Source organism: Carcharodon carcharias, chromosome 9 (genome assembly GCF_017639515.1).
Source record: "Carcharodon carcharias isolate sCarCar2 chromosome 9, sCarCar2.pri, whole genome shotgun sequence".
NCBI lineage: Eukaryota > Metazoa > Chordata > Chondrichthyes > Lamniformes > Lamnidae > Carcharodon > Carcharodon carcharias.
In genome coordinates, this window is record NC_054475.1 from 90334821 (window position 1) to 90347383 (window position 12563).

At 46.7% G+C, this 12563-nt stretch overlaps 1 protein-coding gene across 3 annotated transcripts in view; it reads right to left on the reverse strand.

Annotated features, from left to right (window-relative positions):
* The window catches only part of fhdc2 (FH2 domain containing 2), an 83400-nt gene that overhangs the window by 50197 nt on the left and 20640 nt on the right, over positions 1 to 12563 (reverse strand). For all 3 annotated transcript variants that reach the window (XM_041194677.1, XM_041194676.1, XM_041194678.1), the window contains 2 exons: positions 11251 to 11312; positions 2415 to 2517 (listed from right to left, as the gene is read on the reverse strand). In XM_041194677.1, coding sequence (XP_041050611.1) covers positions 2415 to 2517; positions 11251 to 11312 — 165 coding nt within the window. The remainder of the gene's footprint in view (positions 1 to 2414; positions 2518 to 11250; positions 11313 to 12563) is intronic.

Genomic DNA, 12563 nt, shown 5'->3' on the forward strand with positions numbered 1-12563 from the left:
AACAAGAGAAGAACAGGCTACTATGACCATGATGATATTGATAAAAAAGAGAAAGGCAAAAATGTTACAAGAGAGAGAAATAGAAAGAGAGGGGAGAGAAATGAAGTTAGAGATGACTATAAGATCGGAAGTTTTTTTTTCCTGTTCATGAGTTGAAGAGGAATTCTGAAATATCATCCTAAATGGAGGGCAGTTTCGAAGTCTCAGTCATCCTTGGGCTTCATAGAACAGTTCAGTTAAAAAAATACTTGGCAAGAGCAATGAAACCCAAAGTAGTTTTACAATAGAGGGAATATGATCAGAGGAGTTAATAAACTGAAAAAGGTCTGTACTTAAAGATGAAGTAAGGGTGGGAACATTAAAAGTGAGAAGTGATAGCTGTTGGTTGGAGTTGCGAATGATATAAATGAAGTGTTTACAAAGAACTTAAAGAAATATCCCCCATCAAATGCCACGGAAGAAATTGTGATTTAAGCCTCGAGGTTACTGCTGGCAATATTGGTATTTATTTTGCATCGTATAACAACTCAGATAAAATAGTGTAGAAATATAACACAAATTGCAACAAAAATAATTTCTAAACTTTAGTCTTAAACAATTGCACTTGTAAGAGAAATGAAGTTTATGAGCACTGAAAGTAGCCAATATGAAGAAAGCTGATAAATGTAGTGTGGAATCTCACAAAAGAATGAAATCCCATCTACTGCAACCTTTTTGACAAATATCAATCACAATGTTAACCCAAGGGTTATCCTGAAAGCCAGGGGCTGAGTTTTACCACGGACCCTGATGTCAGTGCGAAAAGCAGGTCCCAAGTCCGCACTTGTTGGCAGCAGGACAAGCGCCACCTGCAGGCCAGCCATTCAATTAAGGATGGTGAATGGGCTCCTGATGCTGCCAGCCCAATCTGAGGACTGACAGCTCTGAAGTCCCAACGGCACCACTGGGAGATATGGGTGCTGCTGAGGCAGGCAGGAGATTTCAGGGGCACCTCTAAATGGAAGCACCCTCAAAGAAGTATTTGAAAATTAAAATTTACAGGGTGAAGGGTGGTAAGCCCCTCAAGATGGAGGGGAAATGGGGAAGTCCCTCAGGATGGCTCAGTAGGGCAGTGGAGGTGACCTGCTCTGCCCATGGCCCGCTCTTTGGGCCTTGTGGCCTCCAGCTCCAATGGCCCACAAGGCTGCTGCAGGGAGCAAGGGTGAACTATGGAATTGGCAGCCTCCGCATGCGGGGCTGCCCCACCATTGGTAAAATGCCATCTGCCTCTGAAAACGGCCCTTAAAGGGGCCTTTAAGAATGCAAATCGGCTGCACTCTTCATTAGAGCAGGCAGCCACTCTGCTTTGCAACCCAACACTAGGAAAATCCTCCGGCAGTGGCATTGCATCAGGAGCCATCCTGATGTGGCACCCACTATTTTACTGGCCCCATCCCCCTCTCTGTTCCCACTATTTGGGGATCGTTAAAATGCTGCCTCCACAGTTCAATGCCACCAGAATGGTTTCTCATTGAATTCTCCATCTATACCAATCACAATCTGATGACAAGGCTTGAACCAATCAACTGCCACTTAGGGCAAGAAATTTAAAAAAATGAAACTGAATTATTACATCCAGAACATTATCCAACTACGAAGTGAAATCCAATTGTGCAGACTATAACATCCAATGTACAGAGTGAGGGGTAGAAACAGTTTCAAGGGGAAATCTATTTTTTGTTCTTTTAATAATTCTGCAGTAAAATAGAATAAAAGCCAAGCTGTTGTACTTATTCGAGTTGGGCTAAAGCACATTATGTGAAGGATCACAATTATTGCAAGTTGCTTTTTTTTTATTTGTTCTTAGGATCTGAGCATCACAAGCAAGGCCAGCGTTTATTGTCCACTCTTAGCTGCCCTTGAGAAGTTGGTACTGAGCCACTTTCTTGAACTGCTGAAGTTCATGTGGTGTATGCACAACCACAGTGCTTTTTTTTCTGTAGCGGTTTTATACAACTGAATGGTTATGCCATTTCAAAGGGCATTTAAGAGTCAACCACATTGTTGATGATCAGGAATTGCATGTAGGTCAGATCACTAAGGATGACAGATTTCTTCCCCTTCAGGACGTTAATAAACTAAATAGTTTTTAATGACAAAGACTGTAATCTTATTCCAGATTTTTTAATTAATTGAATTTAAATTCCCCAGCCTTGGGGGGACTTGAATTCATATCACCAAAGCATTCATCTAGACCCCTGGATTACTAGCCCAGTAACATTATCACAATGTTACTGTCCTCCATGAGAGAAATTCTTGCAACTAGAGCACACAAACTGGGAGAAATAGATTTTAGTTTCGAGTTTTACAAACTCCAATAAACCAAATTCATGAGATATCCATCTTACAATAGTGCTCGTAATTGACAAGTTTACCTCTTCAGCTTCTGGCAGTAGTTTCAGCAGCTTATTCAATTCCTCAGCCCCATATCCTTCAGCAGTTCCTTTTTTAATATCTTCCACAATTTCCCACACCGATCTTGGGAGGGAAAGAAATGATCAAATTCAGTATAATACTACTTTCATAGTGATGGCTACAGTGTTTGAAAAATAATAGGAAAAGTTCCTTTGGCCCAATTTTCCTAGCCTGCTTCAGTTACACAACTGGCACCACACTCCTCAGATCGGAGGAAAAGATTTAAAAAAGCTTGTCCTTTTCTCTAGTTTTTAGTTCCTTTCTAATTATTCAAACCTTCATTCTTGAAACCTCAAGCAAATTTCTACTGAACAAAATTTGTGCTCAGGCTGAAGGAAAATTTTATCTCCTCTTATTGGTAGCCAGTTGGTCCAGTTAGGCAAACCTTAAAACAACAAATCCAGCGTGTGATGGATAATATAAAACAAAAAGAAAACGAATAATGCTGGAAATACACAGTACCTCTGCAAAGAGAAGAAACATTTCCAGTGGCTCTCCTTATACGGTAGAACGGTCTCATCAAAATTATTAGCTTGTTTTCCTTTAAGCAACTGCATTCAGTCTTTTTCTCCACATATTACAGCAGCTGTTATCTCCTCCTGATCCCAATGGGTCACCAAAGGAGATATTTTGAAATTTTATTTTCTGGAAATCAGGGATTTTACCTCTGCAGAGATCTGGGGTGAGAAATTGGGCTTGTGGGACCCATTTTATTGGATGTTCGGACTGGCCCTAGAGCTCCAAAATGGCACCCATGACAAGTACAAAGGGAGGAGACAACATAAACAGGTCCTTTCCGGCTGGTCTGTATGTGAAGAACTCAACCGAGTGCAATACCAGTAACCGCAACCACAATTCCCCATTCACTTACAGTCCCACATCTTAACTTCCCTCTGGCATTAATCACAACTATCACTTGACCACAGTGCTGAAATATAAGTGACCACAAAATAAACATTCCAAACCAAATTCATAAATGAAATCACGGTAGTTTGCATGCAAAAGTCAACTAATCACGCTTGTGCATTCCCTTCCTGCCTTTGCCTGTCCAAGTATTCCTACACAATGCTACTTGATTGGCTGGGGTGTGGCTGGCAGAAGGCTGCTGACTTTCAGTGAAAGACTGCAATTAGTCTTGGAGGATGATTTCGAGCAGCTCTGGGCCTAAAAGGACCGGTCACGGACAAACCATTGCAGCATAAACAGCAGCAGTCTGAGCCAGCTGGCTGACAGGCAACAGCAAGGGCACTGGCAGAATGGGAGGATAAGTGCTGTCTTTCTGAGAGAGAACAGCAGGTTCATACTCCCTGGAGCCACTGCCATTCCTCTGGGGTGGCACCTCAGCAATTTTAGTAACATGTTGGAAGACATGCTGCAGGACTGCTGGGACATCCCAAAAGCCCCTCTATACATTGTAACCCACAGCCATGATGGCAGCAGTCTCAGCTTGAACGGCAGCAAGCTGGCCTTGCATGACAGCAGTCTAAGCTTCCACTGCAGCAGACAGATATTGGCTGGAAGTTGCTTATGCTGCAGTGGAAGCTGAGACATTAGCTATTAGTTGCTGCACTATGGTTGGGTCCATGACTGTGTGAACAGAATTAGCCACCACTTGCATGCTGCAAATGACAGCCTCCAAGCTTTGCGGAAAGCCCTGTGCCAAGTTGATGCTGACTCTTTCATGCTCCTTGACATTGACTGTAAGCTTTCTGGCAGGTTTCCCAATGCACCAAGCATTTAGGTGTGCAGAGCCATCAGCTTTCTTTTGTAGGCTGATCCATCAAACTCCTGATCTGAGTCCTCAGCAGTGAAACTAATGTGTGACCTCGCCCTTTGGTGAGCTAGCAACTAACACTGCCCCTCCCCATCCTGGCTGCAGCCCACTTGCGCCCAGTATCTAACCATGTGCAGACCCCACCTCTAATCTTTCCTTGAAAATATGTGTAGTGTTCATATCTGAGCTGTTGGCTGTGAGTTTGAAATCAATTAATGATTATGTGTCTTCATCATTGCTCTCTTCTTGATGTTCCTCCACTGCCTGGCCAGGCTGCAACTCATGGGTATCTGAAAAAGGGACAGTAAGTTTGTGGTGCTGAGAGTGGCAGAGGTGGGGAAGTATGCTTATACCATCAGCAGCTTGTAAATTAGAAGGGAGTGTGGGATGAGGAGAAAGTGGGATATGAGAAGAAGGATCAGGTATGAGGATACCATCATCTTCAATGGTTTGAGGCCTGCGAATAGCAATGGCCTCAGCAATGGCATTCCAACAATGGACAGCAACAAATCCTACATGGGAGTTAGAACATAAAGATGCTGCAGTCCCCTTCTGGTAAGCTCCTAACCGCCCCCCCCCCCCCCCTAAATTGTCCCAAACACGCCACATTAATTATGCTTTCCCAGGAAACACACCATTTCAATGGCAGGCAGTCTCTCATTCACCTGCCACACCATTCTCTCGTCGCTTCATCATGTTGGGCACCATATTTAAAGTGCAACCGCGTGCACACCTCTCAGTGCTTCCAGCTCACAACTGCTGCAAAGAAGACATGGCCCTGAAAGAAAAGAAGACTGAAGTCCCCAGGTTCAATGATGCGTCCCTCAAACGCCTTTTGGATGTAGTGAGGCTCGCCGTGATGTCCTCTACCCCAGCTCTGGCCAAAACACCACTAATCTGGCTTGGGAGGTGGTGGCAGCGGTGGTCAGCGCCAACGCGCTGCAAAAGAGGGCAGCCACCAAGTGCCGGAAGAGGATTTATGGTCTCTCTCGTTCCAACAGAATAAGTCACTCTTCCCATTACTCTCAACTCACACACTCAAACCCATCACACATCCACAGGGCCCTCACACACTGCCAGTTTAAGGGACATCACCATTCACTCTCTCATACACACCTTCACTGTCCTCATCCCATCCATGGGACCACTCACCACCCGCACAAGCCGGGCCTACTGATCATCTGGCCCTGGCAGGTGTCACTCTTACACTCTCTCCATCTCTACTTACGCAGGACCAGTTGGCGCACAACAAGAGGGAGAGGTCACTTATCAGTGGAGGAATACCTGACTTTGAAAACAGAGCCACCCAGCTGGCCGGTGAGGATCTGGACTGTTCCTGTGCTGATGGTGAGGTCGGCATGATGTGCCAAGTGAGGATCCAGCAGTGCAATGTCCATCTGACAACCATGCTGTGACTGATGTGTCCTGTTCCACAGGCCACTGCCATGCATTAATTATCTCTCCCTGCTTTCGCAGGCACATCTGCCAAACAGCCAATAGAGTCCACGACCCAGGGCCTCCAATCAAGCCCCAAAGAAACCTCTGAAGGCACCCTCCTTGAAGTCATGTCACAGCACTCACCCACGCTCTTCAGCAGTGCAGAGACACACCCCTCGGTGGGACCTAGCATTAGAGTAGCCTCAGGATCACAATCGGGTGAGCACATCACACTTTATGATGCGCAGCAGGCAGCAGCAGTGACTTCCCAGGTATCTGGCACCCAGAGGACTACTCGAGGCCAAAGATCTGCTGAGTCCAAGTCACAGGACGAGCCTGTGGACTCCGTCATGTCACAGTTGCTGGAGCTGCAAAGGCAAGCTCGGGAACATCAGGAAGGGATGTCCACTGCACTCCTCAGATTGCAAGGCACAATGGAGGAGTCCGATTGGCTCCACTGTGAGATGATAGTGCCGGCATGCCAACGCACCGAGGTCAACAGTGGTAGGATGGTGGTCACCATGGAGACCTTGGTCCAGGACGTTGTTCCTGCACTGCTATGCAAGCTGAACTCCATCGCTGATGCCATAGTTGGCCTCCAACACCATGTAAGCGAGAGGGGTGCAGGGCAGCTCAATCTCACTCCATCTACTCCTTCTCCTCAAGGGTACCCATAGGGAGGAGGATCAGCAGGTGCATACTTCAGGCCCATCCACCCAGGTGACTCCAGGAGTGTGCAGCCCATCAGAATCCCCTCTTCCTGTGATCTCAGCAGCTCTAGCTGCACACGCTGAGGAGGGTGCCACTGCCACACATCAGGTCCCCAAAAGCAGGCCAGGGCCCACCAGATCTTGGGCCTCCAGATCTTGTCCCTCCAGAGGACGCCTGCCAAGGTCAGGGAGCCCCAAGATGTAGCAGCAGGGTTAGGAAAGTGATGGTCTGGCCTCACACTCCCTGGACACATTACTGATGCCTGCACCTCGGCAGTGTTTGTCATTGCTGCCAGAATTTTGTGGGCAAACATTGCAGAGTTCCGTCATTCTCTCTGTGTGCTCTCAGCACCTATAAAGTGGGGCTGGCTCCCATCTCTTCAGCATCTGTGACCAGTGACACTGTGCTCCTGAAGGGCTCAGGTGCTAAAGGCAGACAAAGGATCAGGTGCTTTTAAAGTTTCATGGCTGCATCTCCATGATATGACCCTGATCACAGAGCGTAAGTGAGCTGTCCTAGGCCAGACATGAGTCAGACATTCTCAGAAGCTATGTGAAGATTTATGGAGTGTCCTCACTGCATGTTGTCATCGTCCTCCTGCAATCGAGCAATTATTAGGGCCTCCACTGAGTCTCCATGATTATCACAGAGGATATGAGTGCTGCCATAAGTCAGACTGGAGTCAAACATTCATAGATGCAATGTGAGGATCTTATGGTGTCTCCTCACTGCATGTTGTTATCACCCTCCACAAATCTAGCAGCTATGAGGGCTTGTCGAATGCGCCCACCTCAGCTGGCCAGTGCGAGGGCCTCATTGCCGTCATCATCGCCTTCGAGGACCTCCTCACCTCATTCCTGTCAACATCCTCCTCATTGGAGGAGACCTCCAGCTCCTCTATCTCCGCCTCAGCCAGCTCCTATCCCAATTGCAGCACCAGGTTGTAAAGCATGCAGGCAGGTGACGACAATGTGTGACACCTTCTGTGGACTATATTGCAGGGCTTCACCAGACTGATCCAGGTACTAGAGTCTCACTTTCAGCACCCCGATGGTCTATTCCAACAAGTTGCGAATTGCAGCATGAGTCTCATTATACGTTCGCTCTGCTGCAGTCTGAGGCCACCAGACGGGTGTCATCAGCCACGTGATCTGCAGGCAGCCCTTGTCCCCTGGGAGCCATCCCTACGGCGTCTATGGACACTGGATGACATCAGGGATCTGTGCCGATGGAGAATGCAGCAGTCGTGCACACTCCCTGGAATCTATGTGCAGACCTGCAGGATGGTCGCACACCAGCTGCACATTCAGCGAATGGAGGTCCTTGCGGTTGACATAGTTGACCGTGTATCGTGACGGAGATCTGAGCGCCACATGAGCATAGTCAATGGCACCCTGCACCTGTGGGAAAACTGAAAGCTGGGCAAATCCAATTGCTCTTGCATCCTGGCTCTCCTGGTCCTGGGCAAAATGCGCAAATTCGTGTGCCCTCGTGAAGATGGCATCCGTGACCTCATGGTGGTTAAGATGGAGGCTTGTGATATCCTACAGAGGTCAGCTGTGCAGCCCTGAAAGGAGCCACTCGCATAGAAATTGAGTGCCGCTGTCACTTTCACAACAACTGGCAGTGGATGCCCTCCATGTCCACATGGCGCAAAATCCTGCAGTAGCTGGCAGATGTGACCAACCAGTTCCCTGAACATGCAAAGTCTTTGGTGACACTGGCTCTTGGTCACCTGCAGGAATGAAAGGCAGCATCTATAGACCCTGGGTCTAGCTAGGCACTGACCAGCGACGGCTTGCTGTGGCTCTTTGGTGGTGTGTGCTGGAGCCTCAGCTGCCCCTTCTTCTGGAGGGTGCTGCTGCTCCCTCTGTGCAACTAGGCGCCCCAGTCACTTTCTTCTCCATTGTCTTCACTCTCTGCAGGCCACGAGGCATACAGCTAGTTCACCAGGCTCCACGATCCTGATGTACTCTTACTGCAGGATGAAAGAGAGAGATGTGTGGGTTAGCATGGGTGTACTAAAGAACATCTCTTGGTTAAGTCTGAAGTCCCCTAACGCATCCCAGAAAGTGCAGGTCATTTGGATGGCCTGAGATTAGTGCGCTGCATGGCTGCCTAAAACCCCACCTTCCTCCACCCCACTCCGTCTAACCGATTGGCAGCAGCTTAGCCCATTGGACTGCACACTGTGTTCTCAGCTCAGATACAGGCATTCTCTTAACCCATGCTGCAAAGCTGCACTGTTAGCTTGAACCATGGGGGTGACTGCTCCAAACTGGGATGATGACATTACAAGAGGCTGTGAGTGCCTCCACCAGTCTCTGTTCCACGGCCAGCTTTAGCAAGGAGATTGTACAACATGCCCAGTTGTCCAACTGTTCTGCGGTCCACTAAAGCTCATTAGTTTGCAGCCTGTGCCCGAGGGATGAAAAGCTCTGGAGCACTTCGATGCCTCAGCGTTGCTTGAATGGGCAGATAAGCTGGAGACCTGACTCCAGTCACATCAATGTGGCTGAGCCTGAACTGTCTCAGCTTCAGAGGAATTGTCACTTGGTACAAGGTGTCCCTAATGTGTGGCTGCTTCCTTCACCCATCCCCCCCACTCAACCCTGCATGTGCTTGTGTGTTACCTTCAACTGCAGGGCAGCCTTTGCCACCCCCCCACCCCCCCCAAGTCGCCTCAAACACAGGACAGTCTTTGCACCCCCACCATCCCCCAACCAAAGTCACCTCAATTGCAGGGCAGCCTTTGCCTCTCCTCCCCACCCCCACCCTCACCCCAACGCGCCTCAACCTTTAAGTCCAACAGGAACCCCTCCCAAACGCTCTGCAACGTTACTGTGCAATCACCTCTGAGTTCCCCTCAAAGTGCAGCCTGCCAAGTGCATGCTTTATATATGCTGTTAGAGGCGGACGATCCAGCAGGGGGGATGAGTCCAGAGGGCTGACCTTATAATGATATGCTGATGTAACAATGAGGTTCCCGACGTCTGATGGTGGGAAACACAGCCAGCCATCAACAGGCTGAACGGAAGATCGCAAAGTGGTTTCACAACATCGTGAAACCGACTTTTGGCCTTCTTGCCATATTGTCCGTTCACGCCACCAAACATCGGGCATGGAAAATCCCAGTATATATTTCACCACATTTCTACTTTAGTTTTGAAGAAGAGTCATCAGGACTCGAAATGTTAAATCTGTCTTTCTCTCCACAGATACTATCAGATCTGCTGAGTTTTTCCAGCAATTTTTGTTTTTGTTTCAGATTTCCAAAATCTGCAGTATTTTGTTTTATCTCCCTTAGTACTGCATTGAAATACACTAGTGTGCATTAAGGTCCTGCAGCACTGGAGTAATTAATGCATTATTGGTAGAATCCAACTGATCTAAACTAAATAATACATTTGAAACGTAGTTATTAACTTATGAGATGGAAAGCGTCATATTAAATTCCATGACAGGAGAAACTGTATACATCCTCCTCTGCACAGTTCTACATCTACCAATCTGGTTAAGGTGCTTGAATTGATTTCATCAAATCCCACCTTAATCAGTTTTGCTATAGTCAATCCTGTTTAGCATTCTCAGTTGGATGCAGTTGATTCATTTCCTACCCATCTGATTATATAACGGAACAGGCCAGATATAATAAAAAGGTCTTCTTTCCTTTGAGACGTCCTCTCACCAGTTCTTAAAAGGTATTCTTGGAACAGGTTACATTCATGAGTTTCTAATTTGCTGCCAGTTAGCTAAATGCCCTCCAAAATTATGACTATATGGACTCAGATCGTCTTTTGAGAGGGAGGAAGAAAACCCTCTTCACATTGTTTTATGGCTGGATTAAGCAGTGAACTGAAGAGCTGGATGAAGACAGTGGGACTGACAAAACATGAAATGAATAAGATAATATCATTATAGTTATTAGGAAAGCATTAGCTCAGATACATTCATTTTTGTGCATTCTGCCTGAAGACAGGACCTTGGCTCATAGTCTGCTGATGCTTCATCCTAAGCTGTTTTCTTGACAGCTTTTGTCAGTAGTGATTTGCCATGGCTTTCCACGCTCAGGGGCAGGGTGAGAGGGCAGATCCCAAGTCTACCTCAGCTGAAATGGGAATTGAACTATGCTGTCGGCATTATTCTGAACCATCTGGCCAACCGAGGCAACTGACCCACCCACCAACCCCCACCCCTTGCTGAGATACTATATCTGTAAAAAGCAGTCTCTTTCTTGACTGCAGTTCAGAGGTTGCATGCTTCCGAGGTCTAAACAGCGATATTAACAATTCCTTTTTTGCCAATAAGACTTACTATGGCAGGAAAGACAAAAGGTATAGGTCAAACAAATAGCAATCATGCTTAATAGAGGTTGGTCTTTACCCAAACGCTTGGCCATCTCTGACAAAGGTGGCTGAAATGTATTGCTGCAGTAAAGCAAACAGATAGAACCTTGTTACAGTAGGGTAGGTCATTCATGAGGCCTTATTCTCTTTCCAACAAGAAACATTGGGCAGGATTTTCTGCACCCGCCCGCTGCCAGGATCTTCCGGTCCTGCCGCAAGTCAATGGACTTCTGGCTGGGGTGCCGCCTCGCCCGCAGTGGGGCCTGCCTGCGTCAGGACAGGAAAATCCTGGCATTGAGTGCAAGAGACTATTACACAATCCAGTGCCTCCACATTAAAACACTGTGCCCAAGTGTAATGTGCAAAAGAACTGAATTTCAGAAAATTCCATTCTTCAGAATGCTTAAGGTAAAGAAGCCAGATAGTGAACCAACAACACTGCAAACAATTTTTGAAAGATCTCACAGGACACTAATTTGGACATTAATATGCGTCAACTATCAGAATTAAAATCTGGCTGCATTCTACCTTTTAAACTGTTTGAGAAATATCCCCACATTCATGCTTCTTCTGGAATCCAGGAGAGATATCTACAAAGAAAACAAACAAATCCAATGGTCACAGTGAGAAGTGCTGGTAGGGGAGGAGGGGGAGAATTCATGAGAGTTACTGTGAAAGTGAGAAACAGCATGAAAAGAAAACAGTGTGAAAGCATGATATAACTTACAGAAAGAAACAGAAAAGAGAAAAAGAACAAATCTCATTGCTGTTAGTCAGACCTTGCTGTGTGAGAAATGGTTGCTGGCCACAAAATTCATTTATTTAGTGCTGCTTCTAGTGGGACTACAGAGTTGAAGCACAGGAGGTGCCATTGGTCACTTTCCACATGGCCTCTGAGGTGTGAGGCAACTGGAGTGGCACACGCAAGTCCCCTGCATTCGCCTATAAGATTATGAAAGGGTGAGATCATGTGTCAGCAGGGTTGATACAATGCATGAATACTAAAATTGCCAATGAATGTGCATGGAATGCTTTCCTTATTCAGTTTTGAAACAACAGGCATTAGGAATCAAGATGGGCCTTATTCCAGATTATTTAAAGGGCAACAAGTTGCATTTGATTTATTTGTGCTCAGGCAAAGTTGTTGGAAGCACTGTGGTGAGTTGCTGGAGGAATTTGAAGGTTTCTGCTGACCACAAAGTGGCAGAAAATTACATGCCTTGCCTCCTACCTCTGAGTTGCAAGGTTGTGGGTTCAGAATCCATTTCAGAGATTGAGTACACAAATCAGAACTGACGTTCCAGTGAGGGAGTGCTGCACTGTTGAAGGTGCCATTTTTCAGGTAAGACATTAAACCAAAGCTTGGTCTGCCCTCTCAAATGGATGTAAAAGATCCCATGACACTATGTTGAAGAAGAGCAGGGAAGTTATTCCAAAGCCAAATTTGACCTCAATCAATATCACAAAAACAGATTATTTGGTCATTATCACATTGCTGTTTATGGAAGCTTGCTGCAACAGTGACATTACAAGTGTCCACACTTCAAAATACATAATTACATGTTTGGGACCAGGATCTGCAATGCCATTTGCTCTGAAACATGAGAAGGACAGCAGAGGAAGAGGCAAAGATGAGAACCTGTGCAAGGTGGGAAGAGAAGGAGAGCCCTCCTCAGAAAGCTCTACATTGAGACAGTCTTCCAGGAGCACCAGTCTTACGTTGGATGATCCAGGAGGCATTGTTTCACTAAAGATGAAGTGACGGAGTTGTGTCATGTCCTTCAGAAAGACCTGGAACCTAAAACCTGGATGAGGATAGAGCTCCTAGTGTTGTGAAGATC